Source organism: Numida meleagris, chromosome 4 (assembly GCF_002078875.1).
Source record: "Numida meleagris isolate 19003 breed g44 Domestic line chromosome 4, NumMel1.0, whole genome shotgun sequence".
In the NCBI taxonomy this organism is placed as follows: domain Eukaryota; kingdom Metazoa; phylum Chordata; class Aves; order Galliformes; family Numididae; genus Numida; species Numida meleagris.
In genome coordinates, this window is record NC_034412.1 from 71,963,279 (window position 1) to 71,976,722 (window position 13,444).

At 45.5% G+C, this 13,444-nt stretch overlaps 2 protein-coding genes across 3 annotated transcripts in view; one reads left to right on the forward strand and one right to left on the reverse strand.

Moving 5' to 3' along the window:
• The window catches only part of SCFD2 (sec1 family domain containing 2), a 187,824-nt gene extending 179,919 nt beyond the window's left edge, over window positions 1–7,905 (forward strand). For both annotated transcript variants that reach the window (XM_021394438.1, XM_021394437.1), the window contains exons 8-9: window positions 2,929–3,048; window positions 6,270–7,905. In XM_021394438.1, the coding sequence (XP_021250113.1) occupies window positions 2,929–3,048; window positions 6,270–6,362 (213 nt within the window). In that variant the 3' untranslated portion in view covers window positions 6,363–7,905. The remainder of the gene's footprint in view (window positions 1–2,928; window positions 3,049–6,269) is intronic.
• On the reverse strand, window positions 9,442–13,159 carry RASL11B (RAS like family 11 member B). Its single transcript, XM_021394445.1, has 4 exons — window positions 12,975–13,159; window positions 12,834–12,890; window positions 11,939–12,015; window positions 9,442–11,064 (listed from the first exon to the last, which is right to left on the reverse strand). Exons 1-4 carry the CDS (start codon window positions 13,096–13,098, stop codon window positions 10,597–10,599), a joined length of 726 nt encoding a protein of 241 aa, XP_021250120.1. The 5' UTR covers window positions 13,099–13,159; the 3' UTR covers window positions 9,442–10,596.

The window sequence follows — 13,444 nt, forward strand, 5'->3', positions numbered from 1 at the left end:
GACAGGCAGCTCTCTCTTCTCTGCTATGTCAGTAATTCAGGCAGGCAGCCCTTAGAGCAGCAGACTTTCCCCTCTGACCTGTCTGCCCAGCAGCCTGTAAAGGTTTTACAGGCCATCTTCCGTGGCAATTATGGAGTCTGGGGAACAAAGCCTGCAGCACAACATCAACAACTGACCAAATTTCAAATGTATCTTCTCTTTCTGCACTCTTGTCACAGCTGGAGGCTTTCAGGGTTTTGCTCTTTTCTTATTTAGTCTTTCTAATTGCCTGAGATAATGGTACCAATTATTTTTAATGCGTGATATTTTGAACTGAAAGTAAATTTCACTTGGGAATTTCTGCAAAATTCATATTTTACAGTTAATGAAATTCAGATGCCTCAGAAATGTCCTGAAACAAACTAGCTTTAGAAGGGCTTCAGAATGCATGTGTTGCTTTTGTTGCAGTCCATTCCAGTTCTTCTGTAACACGGGAATAAGTTGTGTTTTGCTTCATGGAGCCAGTTCCTTCAAAAGAGAGAGCCTTGGGTGGTTGTATTATCAAACAAAAAATCTTGGCAGAAATTCACATTCTTAGCACAGCCAAATATTTTGTACCCAAAGTATTGTCCTCCTTCAAAACACTTGTGCATATCATAACAAAATTACAGATTCCAAAACCCTTTTCACTGCAATTTTAATTTAATTTAGAGTTTGCATACCTAGTAGTATTTTATTATGCATTTCTGGAATTTGTGGCTTGAACTTTGGTCTTCTGAAAAATAAGTTTTATATAGACAACACGTGTTTGGATATAGGTTTATTTTGACTGAATGATTTGTCAAGACATTTTCTTTTAGTATTGCCGTGAAACCTTGTATTTTCTGATTAATATGCTGGGTGTCCTTTCAGTGTGTCTAGTGTTATGCGTGCTTGCATATGACAAGTTGTCACCAGGGAAGATAGTAAGAGAGGCTTTGTTCAACACCAAGCTCTTGAAGTTCCAGCTGTCCATGTAAGTCTTGGATCACTCAGGAGCTTCATAAAGTGGAGTGGAGCAGTTTGCTCTGGCAGCAGTGTTAAGAAGAGCAAAGAGCCATGAAAAGAAATAAAGCTAGTATTCATGTATTACTTCAAAGTGTCACAGCAAAGTATTTTGTTTAGTCAACCTCTATCCTCATCATCTTTGGGAGCAGTTATTTCTTCAGCCTTACAGTCACCACTTACAGCAACTATGGCATGAAATTTGATTTTATCAAGCAATAGTTCTGTCTGACTTGCTTTATAAGTAGATACTTTGGTCTTACTTAACCTCTTCATGGTATCTGCAGTAGTTCTGGACTTTTTTTTTGTTTAAGGTTGGCATTACATGATGTGCAGAGAGTCTTTGTAAGGTCTGGTCTATTGGTTTAATTAATCTGTTGGTGTAAATTGACAGTTTCTCAATATAGCACAAGAAATGCAAGACAACCTGCTGAACTCTAGTGTATGTCCTTCCTGTGCCATCAGCTGAATGAAGGGAGCTGTCAAAGTGAGTGCAATTAGGCGATTTGCACTCAGTACACAAATAGTCAGCTCACTGATACATTAATCTAAGTGTTTTTGGACTGGTTTCTGACTTCTGAGAAGTTCAAGAGGAGCAACATTTAACAAGGAGCATGGCATCATCAAAGGTCAGCCAGACCGGAGGGAGAGCATGCTATCCCTCATGCATGCTTCAAAGGAGGAAGTCTCTTCTGAGGGTTTCCTGTCAAAAAGCAGGACAAGGCTTCCCGAAGACCACGTATGAGGCAGCCACAATACAGATCAGTAAGAAGAGCTGTTCCCTGAGGAGCTGGGGCACGGAGTCAAAGATAGCTACCATGGTGGTGAGAGTAAGGGAAGAGCATTCCACTCAAGCATGGGTTGATTACCACTTCCGTTCTGACAAATGAGGGCTGCTGAAAACCTACGCATTCAGAAGGGGAGGGGGCAGAGAATCTAAAAAAGAGCAAATTCAGCTGTTCTCCCTGTCACTTTTCAGAGCCAAACATTTTGAGTGTTTCACACTGAAAGGCGTGTGGTGCTGTAAAAAGAACAATTTCTGGGTTCCATTGACATCACATCCAAACGGTCGTCAAAGATGGGAGCATGGCATTGTCAGGGCAGTGTGTTTTTTCAAGAAAGAAAGAGTGGTAGGAAACAGCAAAGTAATCAAACTTTTGTGAAGTGGTTAAGAGGAAGCTGATGTATAGCATCACCTTCATGTTTAAAATTAAAACATGATTTTATAACGTATTAGCTGAAATTCAATGTTTGTACCATTTTAAAGATAATTAGGAAAAAAATGAAACGAGTATTTTGTTTGAATACAAAATTTTTTCTGTAAATGAAAATGTTTCTGTAAATGAGTTACAACTCAATCATAAAAGTAATGAAAACTTTGAAGTGAAAGAAACTGATTTTATATATAATGAACCTGATTTATTTTCATTGGATGAATTATAAAGGCATATTCACTGGACTAGCAAAAATACATTATTTATGATTCTTTCAATTACTGATGTAAAGCAGGGATTCTTGCGTGTTTTATCTGGACTCCTTGCTTCTACCAGATTGTAATTCCTTAAAGCCTCATGCATATATGTATCCAAACTGTGCACCTGCCCAAGTACTGTCCTCCCAGACTGGGGAAGGAAGGAAAGAAATGAAGAATGAATGAAGGGAGAAGCCCTCGGGCCTTCTGAGAAACCTCTCTAGATCTCAGTGGGAGCCATGAAGGCTCCGTATCCCTGGGAATGGCTCATGATTTTTAACAGGGCGTTATCCCCTTTGATTCAGCTGCTCCAGAAACCAGCGTTCTGTGGCTATTTCTGAACTTCCTCTTTAGTCTTCCTCTGGCAGCTCTAAGAACCAATCACTGCTGCGGTGGACTGAGCTACTAAAATAATGCTTTCTTTCATTTTACAGGTGAATCGCCCTCACCCCGGTGACCATCCTCTTCTGATCATCTTTATGGTTGGTGGAGTGACAGTGTCTGAGGTCAAAATGGTGAAGGATCTGGTAGCAACACGCAAACCTAGTACTCAGGTAGAATCAGCTCAAAATGTTCCCATCTGAACGAAGAACGAGAAAATTTATCGGACAGTGTTGGCTATAGCATTGGTACCAGACTTAGACCAAGATGCAGCCACGCAGACAGGAATGGCATTGGGATTTTGCTGTGAAGCAGCTGTAGGAAACAAGTGTTCAGGAGCCAAGGATCTGGTTCTTTTTGCATGTTAGAGTCACCACTGGTGTCAGATTGGAAGCATTCCAGACAGACTGGCATTCTTCTAAAGGATTTTTTTTCGTGTCTCAAAAAATTCATATATTGTTAAAAAACATTGCTAATTTTGGAGAATTGTGTGCAAGAGCAGCTGAGTAGTGAGTAGTATAGTAGCAGTATACAGGCTAACTGCAAAGAGATTCAAGAAATACTGTATCGCCAAATGCATCATAACCACTAGTCTAGTTACCAGGTGGCTTTTAAACATCTTTTATCCATTTCCTGTGAAATGCTCTATTGGTGAGTGAGAAATCATTAGCAAATCAGAGCCAACCAAAGGCTGATCAGCCACTAGGTTCATCGCATGCTTTCCATGTTTCAGTTGTCTTTGCAACAGTATTTTCTAAGACTGAGTACCATTTTAGAGATGTTTTTTCATCTGATAACACGTTTCTCCCCAATTAGCCAATTGCTAATCTCCTCAAAAGAGTAAATAAAATTCTTTCCCCTCTAGAACAGAGATTGGATTGTGACACACTGATGGACAAGTTAATCCACACCCTAAATGTATTAATATAACCTGAAAGATAAGCACAGGGTTAACAAGTGAGCTGGTGGAGAACTATGCAGCAAGACTTTTGAGTAGCTTTCTAGAGGGAATTGAGGCTTGACAGTGGTGACATGGGATCTGGTGTTGCTTTGCTTTGGCTTAACCCCAGTGGCAGGTCACCCTCTTAGGCAGATTCCTAAAGAATTTTAAGCTTTGACTGCACTGTGCCCTTTGTCAAAATGTGCTGTGTGAAAGGACTGCAGGGGAGAGTCAGGAGGAGGAAGAAAAAGAAGAAAAGAAGCAGTTGTGTGAGTCTCATATAGAAAACTATATGAGTTTGTTGGATTTACCTGGATTTCTGCACTGTAGCTGTGAATATGTGCCACCTGTTTGGGATTATTCTCTTTTCCAAAAGCCAGGCATTTGTCTAACTTGAGCCAGCACTTAACAGAGGTTTTTTTTGTGGATTTCAGGCAATCAGCCTCAGACATCAGGGCAAGGGGGAAGCATTGGCCTCACAAGTCTGTTCCATTCAAACAAAGCACTGACATTTATACTAATTATTGGCTTCTGGAGAAATGGAGAGACAAGTGGGTGCAAAAATAAAGAACTGAGTAAAGTAACAGAAAAACTGGCACAATGCTCTGATTACTTCAGCAGTTCTTTGGAGTTGAAACAAATGACATTTAAATGTGCAGTAGGAGACATGTTTCCATCCAGAGAACTGCTCTGCATTGGAATATGAATGACAAATTTATTTCTCATGGAGAAGCACAAAAGAAAATAGCGTTTTTTGTGCATCATTTGTTTGTGAGTGATGCCAAATAGCCTTCCTAACCTAGTGAGAAAAATCCTACTTTGAAAGGAAGAAATGAATTTCTTCCCCCTTTAATCAAGTGAGTGAAAAAGGGGAAAGAGCGTGATGTTTTACCCTCCTTCCTCCCCACATGCACAGCATGTGTGCTTGTGGCTGAGACACATGGACAGATCAATCCCTGCAGATGCACCACCAGATGCTTGCTGCATCCTTCCTTCCCCCCGCGCATGGGAGCTGCGCATTGCAGTGCAGTGGGTCAGGCTGGGAGTTCCTGGGTCCTGTGCTTCAGCTGGCAGCAGGACAGGTGTGTCCCTTCATGTAAAGCATCAAGGATAGGCATGTTGTTCTGAATGAGGGGAAGGTCCACAAAGGAAGCACGCTGTCCTGCACAGACCTACCCAGAGGTGATAGAGAAATTCCTTCTCTGGGCAGCTGGGACCCAAGAGGAAATTGCTTTTAACTGGACGTGGCTATTGTTGATGTTTGGCTTGTAGACACAGAAAAACTTAAGTAATGAGTCTATGTGTGCTTTCCAGAATTAAATTGCATTGTAACAAGATGTGCACATACTGTGCTATGCACTGGTGCGTGCATGAAATAAGTAAGACAGTGTCAGTTTTTGCCATCCACAAATTAGAGTTTTTCAGCCATAGGAAGGAGAAGAGATAATCAGTGTCAGTTTGCTACAGGTTGTGTGGGAGGATAAGGGAAAGGGAGAAGTGAGGGGGAGGCTGTCATCAGTACAGATGGAATCTGTAGTAATGGAACTCCAGATTTCTTTCATTATTTGAAGTGAGAAGATGAAAGAAAGAACAACAAAAAAAAAAGTTTAAAATTAGTACTTGTCTTCTTATCTTCTAATTCTTTCTTCCAAATTCCCTGCTATATTATGCTGTATAGACTGCATGTTCCCTATGACTTTGAGCATAAGTTAGCTCCAGGAGTGGATGTGCCCCCTCCTTGCTCAATAGCTTTGCCTTGAAGAGAAGCCTTCCCACAAGACACCTGCATGCTGTTTTCACTTAAGAGAAATGGATAGGGTGTGCATCTACCGGTGTGTGTACTGCTGTAGTGAGTGGCAGTTTCATTCATCAGACCCAGCTTGGATTAAAACTGTGACCAAAAAAAAGCAACAGCATCCCAACAGTGTCTGAGGTTGTGCATGGTCTTGATGTGCAGAAGACCATGTGTCTTGCCCACAGGGACACTCCTGAGCACGGGCTGTAGTTCCCCCAGTAGTCGCAGCAGACCAGCAGCACTTTTGTAGTGCTTGTCCTGCCTTAAGCAGGGGGAACAGCTGTCCTTCAAAACTGCCTGCTGGCAAAACCCTGTGCTGCGGGAAAGGAAGCTGCTGGCTGCACGTCTGGTGCCTCACAGCAAACACAATGGCAGTCACAACAAATCACTGGGTACATGTGGGTAGAAGTGAATCAAAGCACACATTCATTAAGAGTACAATGCTACTAGTCATTATGTTCCTTAAGTGATTTAAGCGCAGCTATTAGCGAGCAGAGGGTTTCGCTGGGCAGGTCGCATGGCGCTGTCAGTAAACGCCAGAAACACACAGCGTGTCTCGTGCTGGATAAGAGAACAGTTCATATCACAGCTCATTAATGCTGCGGTCGGTCTTGATCCCCTTAATTTTGACTTCTTGCTTCTTTTCCCCCTTCTTTCAGGTAATTGTGCTCTCCTCAGCGCTCCTGACCCCACAAGGCGCTATTGAGCAGTTGTTTGCCGCTGATCATCCCCAGCCCGACCCTGATGTCTGACATGGGAGGATCTGTGGAGAAGATGAGTGGCTGCCTTGGCTGGAAGCATCAAGTCCCTGGTCTATCACTGTTCCCAACAGGACTCTGAAAAGCAGCATGCCCCTACTGTGCAGCTGGGTGCCTGGCTGCCAGGGAACCTGTGCAGCTCACAGGGGGCTCCTAAAGCTGGTCCATTTGTCCCGTACCTCCCTCTCCTTAAGGATCACGCAGCATGGCGCTGAATCACCCCCTCCACTCTGCACCCACAAGGATGATTGCTTGTAATAACTCCCTAGAAAAGAAGCAGCTGAGGACCAGGCAGGCTGAGTGTGCACTCCCTGAGCAGCACTTTTCCCTGCAAGTAATGCCAGTGTTTTTTGGGGGTTGATTCTGCTGGGAAATGCTGCTGAGGGAGGGAAAGGGCAGCAAAATCCATCTCTCTGCCATGTTACCTTGCAAAAGATGCGTGCCTTATACAGTATTAACAGCCTCTGCTCATTACACCCAGAGAGGGACCGTGGATTAGAGCCCCAGTTCAGCTGGCAGAGCAGCTCCCAGTGCAGTGATGCTCTCCCAGCCACAGCAGACCAGCAGGATGGAGGGCTGAGTTACATGGTTGTTTCTCTCGCAGGTTTGCATTTCCTGCTCTAGTTTCTCCACCCACAGTCCCAGGAGAAAAGGCTGTTTCTGATGGCACACTTTTCTGTAGTTTAACACGAGGAGGACATATCGGCTATGATGAGGTGATGGTAACCTTGGAAGAATCCTCCCCTCGCATGCATTTAAAAAAGAGGGGGACAAAAAGCATTTTCCCATTTTCAAGAGGCCACTGTGACAGATTCTTTTTTGAGCTAGATTTCTGAACAGCGTGATTAAAGAGCAGCTTTTATGTTTCGTTTATGATAATGAAAGAGCTGCTATCACATTCAGTTATGTAATTTTTCTTTATAAAAATGTGATATAATCTTAGGTAAAACAGCATTAGCCAATAGTGACTGTGATTGTGCATAGCACAGAGAGTTCCAAACTGCAACATAAAATGGTGGAGCTCTGAAGCTGCATCCTCTTGATTCATCTGAGAAAGGCTAAGACCACAGCTCACACTAAAAATGAGAGTGTCATATGGTAAATGAAGTTCACTTGAACATAGCATTCTTTCTGATGCCAAAGGAATAGCTTAAATAGGAAGTAGCTCTTTAACCTTTGTTTAGTAGCCTGCTTAAGTTCTCTTAAATGTTTATGATGGTCTCCAGAAAAGGCTGCGTTTTGGTTTAAATTCACTTTTGAGTGGACAGAAGGAAACAAAGGACCAATTATAAAGCATGGACAATATTGCCTCTATGAAAGAGCAGTTTACAAGAATGACTATAGAATGGAACTTTGTGCTGTAAAAAATGAGAAATATTATGAGATTGCAATGTTAAAAGCTCAAGAAATATGTTGAGCAGAGCAGCTCGGAAGCAGACAGCCTTTCTCTGCATTTTCTTTTCTTTCTATACCATTTAATCTTAGAATACAGATGTTTTGTAAATTATGTAATCAATAAAGCAGTGCTCTTACAATGCTTATTCCTCATCTCTTTCCCGCCTAGGACATAGGGCTATGCATACCGGGACTGCATATTCCTGCAACCCCTTTTTTTTTTTTGCACTTTGATTACCCCTAAGAACCAAAACCTTCTGTCTTGGAGATGTCCTGAAGGGGTTTCCATGTTCTGTTGGTGGCAGAAAGGCTCTTCTACATCCCGTGATCATTGCTGACCTCTCCAGCCCCAAGTGGGTTCAGGCACTCATATCTCTGAGCTGCTGCTGCGTTCCTGAGGTGCTGGAGGCCTCTGGTTGTAGCCTTCTCTCTTCCACCTGTCTCTCATGAGTCACATCTCTGACCTGGCCATCTGAGGACGTGCTCTGCAGGGTAATGAGAGGGGTTCTGGGTTTAAGCAGACACCAGTGCTTCTTCACATCCTGTGGGTGAAGCAGCTCCTCTGGCTGAGGCAGTGATTGGTTTTCCAGGCTTGCCTTTGGTGGGATCTTTTCAGCCAGTGTGGCCACAGCTGTTGCCGTGGATGCTGGGATCCAGCCACCATCTGATACTCAGTGGCTGAAGAGACAAAAGTACACTGTCACAAAAAGCCTGCTCTTCTCCTAGACCAAGACTGGAGTGGGGTCTTTCCAGTGGCCCTGGTGTAGTAATTATCTCCTATTTGTAGAAAATAGCTGTCATAGCTGTATGTGCTGGAGAGAAGATCTGGGTGATGAGTGGTCTCCTGCCAGCTGTACATGAGCAGGAGCCACACAGAAAGACAGCCTGGGAGGGTGCAGGGTGCTGGACCACAGCAAGGAGTGCTGAAGCCCTCTGCACGTGACACTGAGCTGTGCTCACTGGCTGTGGGGTAGGGAAAACAAAAGGCCACCGGTGGCACATGGGGATGGTACCGGAATCAGTGAAACAGCATTTGAGTGTAAGCTCAGACTGGCGGGGCTGTTGTGTTTTGAATTCTAGTCCTGAGTTACTTGGCCAGGTGAGGGTGGTAGCTCACATCAGATTACCATCAGCAGGACCGGTAGTTCCTTCCGCCATTAAAGCTGTGTGCTAACCAGAGGAGAGCCTGCATGGCAGCCGCTCTAGGTCTAGCACAAACATCCTCCTCAGGAGGGCCCAGGCTAAAATCCCTTTAAATGTGAATAAAACACGTTGAAGGCTTGTAGCAATTTGATTCAATTATTCATTGTCATACCACTCCGTATGAGGCTGTTGTGCATATTTTTTTAGAGAAACCAAAAACTCCTTAAAACATTGTTCTGTCAGACGCTGACCTACCTTAGCTCATTCTTTCCTCAGTGGAGTTTTTTGACAAGGGGGCATGAAGAATCCAATTTTAATTTTCAGTACCTCTCCTAAAATAATTTTGTAAAGGTTGAAAGTGGTTATGTAAGCTTCTCCCCTGCAGATTATGCTAATGAAGCAACAGCATAGGCAGCAAGTTTCTTGCAGTTTCTACAATTTATGTTAACTACTGTGAGAAAACAATCACTTTGTCTCTACGCTTTGCTGGCTATTACCAATTGTTTCTCACACACACAAAGAACACACAAGAAAATACACAATTCAAAATTTAATGCTGAAAGTAACTGTACATAAAATAAATAAATTACAGTTCAAACAAAAGCACAACTGGCTTTTTTTTAAAGTGCATGTGTGTAAGGCCTTTAGCCTGTGAACTCCATTGGCTCAATGTAGGAAAAAAAAAATTAAGAAGAAATGCTTAAGTCAGCCACACGTGTTTAAGGATGAACAGGGACCAGCTCAGCTCTGACCAAACAGCCAGCTTCATGGCCTTGGGGCAGCCGTGGTTCACATCGAGCTCAATCACAGGTTCTTTCCCTGCCTATTATACACCAGGGAAAGAAAGAAAGAGGAGAGAAGTGTCTTACGCTGGCAGCTATAATGGACTATCACTCCAACTCCAGGCTTATTCCTCAAAAGCTCTGTGTTAGAACATTCAGGCTGGACAGTTTTTTTTTTTTTTTCAGACAGTAAAAAAAAGACCCCCGTGTTATTTGTAATTAGATATGCTTACACCCTATGCACAATAGTTTTGCATACAAAGAGTCTGGTCAAGTTGTCAACAATAACATAGCTAGTAAAAAAAATAAAGGACCATTGTGTACAGTCATGATACCCAGTCATGTCCACTCATTTCACACTTATTTTTACAGAACAGTTACATTTTTTCTTGTTTGTTTTGAAATACAAGAGAAATAAACAGCTCTACTGTGCATTAAATTGAACAGATACATCATGCTGTCATTCATCCAAGTGAAAGTGTTGTAAAACTGGAGTGGTTACTTCTGAACAGTGAACTGCAGTTCAGGGTGTTTTCCTGCTCAAATCCAAGGTGAGAGTCACAGCTAAAAGGTTGTCTCTGCACAAACATTAAGCCAGATCTGTCCCGTTGGAAAAAAAAGTCATTTACTGGAAAGGTCCATTTCCAAGTGAAAGTACTTGTTCTACAAGTTACATCCTAGAACCATTTCAAGACTATTTTTGTGGGGGTTTTTTTGTTTGTTTTTATTCTCTTCCCCATCTGCCACTGATTACTGTTCAAGCAACTTCTTGTTTCTGCAGCCATGCAGAACACTGCCTGAACCATCCTGTCCAAACGTTGGACTGCAGACGTGCCAGTGTTAGACACCCCAGGTTTCAAACATGGGAGAAGCGTTGGGAAGAACAACGCCTCTTCTTGGCCCCGCTGTCAGACAGACGTGACAGTCCTCACTTTGGCAGACAGAGCTTGCTTAAACCTCCTCTTCAGATCCTGCATGTTGGGCGATTTGGGCCGTGGGATGAGAGAAGTTCTCCGTCTCTCAGGGGTGCTGGTGGTCTGTTGTTTACTGACTTCTTTGCAGAGGACGTGAAAGGCATTGAAGACATCGTTGTAGTTTTCACTGACAGACACTTCATAGAAAGCACAGCCCAGCATGTTGGCCAGCTGAAGTCCGTGCTGAGGCTCCACCTCTTTAATATGCAAGAGATCAGCTTTGTTTGCTACGATGACAACAGGGACAGCGTTCCCCGGATGCATCTGCCGAACGTGGTGGTACAGGTGACTGAGTAGCTCATAGCTCTTATAGTCTGTGATAGAGAAGACGATCACCAGGGCGTCCGCCCAGCGAATGCATCTGTTCAGCTGCTCATTACAATCCAGGCTGTGTTCATGGATCTGTAGAGTGAACGGTCTCAAATTAGATGGTTGAAGTCATAAAAGACTTCTTTTAAAAGGTTTCTTTAGTCTTTAAATCTAAATAGCGTTTTACAGTTTCAGACGTACGTATCTGCATTTCACATTGTAAGTACAAAACTTAATCTGAGCGTGTCGAATAAATACATATGTTGATTCAGCTGCAAAAAACTGGAATTTAACACTGGAGTTTTCTATACTCAAACAGAAAATTGACCTGAGTAGTTCTGCATGCAGAGAAAGACTTTGTAGTTCCACAGAATGGGAAATTAACTGGCTAGACAGTAAGTCTGGGGAAGCAAAGATATGAGCTGGAAGCATTTAGACCTGGAGTGCTGCCCAGTTCAAAAAGGCAAAAATCCAGCACTGCTCAGGTCTATACATTCAGAACTTCAAATTGGAATATCCTAATGAACACAGCTCCAATACAGTAGACTTCACTTTTTACTATATAAATGCATGAGTTTTGTTGGGCAGTAGCCATGACATTTTCTTCCACACATGTACCATATTTGCACAAAACGATTTGGTTTTTTTCCATCTAATGTTCCTAATATATGGGAACGAGACACTTTGGTAATTCAGCCATTCCAAAGCAACAGGCCTCCCGCATACAAACGATTCACCCACAACAGTGAGCCGTTTCTTTTTTACTACCACCAAACTCCAGGCACCCAACCCATCTGCCTTGGCAGCTATGGCTAAAGCACAGGTTGCCACCTCTCCCACCCAGAGCTCTGCACCGAAGCAGACAGCAGAACATTGCTAGGAAGAGCGGAACAAGATGCTGCAGCAGACAGACACGCACACCAACTCGGGGCTGCTCCGGTGATCTGCATGGATGTGTCAGACTCACCTGCACACCTGGGGTGTCCTGCACTTGGATGGCCAGCACCTCCCCGTCGATCTGGATGTGCCGGCTGTAGAGGTTACCTGGCAGAACAGCAACAGGTTCGCACACACATACTCCTCAGACAGACCGCGCTGCTTTTGCTGTCCGTTAGTCATTCAGGTCGAGCGTTAAAATTCTTTATTTGGTTTGTAATAATGTTACTGGAAGCCTGGGATTTATGACTGCTTATGCTAGCACTGGGATTTAACAAGCCCGGGATTTAACCTGGCCCTGACTTGCCTGGCACTTAGCACCACACAGCTCACAGCTCTGCCACTTCTGAAGGACTACCGAAACTTAGCCGCGCAGAACGGCCAGCCCTTGGTACAGAAGGGCGGCACGCCGGTCAGCACTTCCGCACCTCAGAATCCATCATTCCTCTGCGGGGTTATTTATTACCGCTCCGCTGGCCGACCCAGGGGTCTTGTGGCTCTGAGGGCTGCTCGTTACCGGCAGCAGAACGCCGCGCTCGGGCGGCTCAGCCGCTCGCACCTCCCGCCGCCCCGCGCTCGGCGCTGAGCATCTCCCCATCTCCCCCTCGGCCGGGGCCGCCCCGATCGCTTGGCTACCGGCACCGAGCTTGACAGGGTAACAAATATTGGTTTACATCACATTGTATTGTTTTAGATTAAAAAAAAAAAAAAAAAGAAAGAGAGAGAGAGAGAACTGCTTCGGAGAGGAGCATTTTCACCAGATAAAGCACATCTGGCAGAGCAAGGCAGAACGAAGCACCAGCGCAGCTGCTTGCGGGGCTCATCCAGCGCTCACCGCCGGCGGAGGGACCCCGACGAGGGGCTCCGATCTGCCCCGGCCGCCGCCCCCCGCCCCCGGGGCCGCCCCGTCCCCCCGCGCTGCCCACCTGCGTTCCGCTCGTAGTCGCCGATGAAGCGTCGCGTCAGGAACCGCACCACGAGCGCTGCGGACAGGCACGGAGAGCGTTAGCCGAGCTCCGCCGCCCCGGCCCCGATTCCCCCCCTCCCCCCGCTCCCCTTCGCCTCACCTGTCTTCCCCACGCCGCTGCCCCCCACCACGGCGATCTTGACCAGGCGAGGCCGAGCCGCGGGGCAGCCCTCCCCGCCGGGCGCGCACTCCGCGATGGTGCACATGCTCTGCGTCAGGCGCATCGCGCAGCCCAGCGCAGCCCCGCGCACCCACTAACACCGCTGCTGTTCCCGCCGCGTTTTTCCCGGCCCCGACCGGCCCCAAGCCCCGCCCCCTTTCCCGCAGCCAATCAGTGCGCCCGGCAGCCCCAGGCCACGCCCCTCTCCCCACCCCGTGCTGAGGAGGCTGAGGGGGCTGGGGTGGGGGCCGAGGTGGCTGGAGGTCGGGTGGGATTGTGCACTCGCTGGTGGAGGCGGTTAAAAATGAGGGCTGAGGTCAGCCTCGTGTTGAATGTGGAAGGCCGGAAGCTGGTATCTGTGACCCTGACTGGGTGCCGGACACCCCCAGCATCCTGATCTGCACTGATCA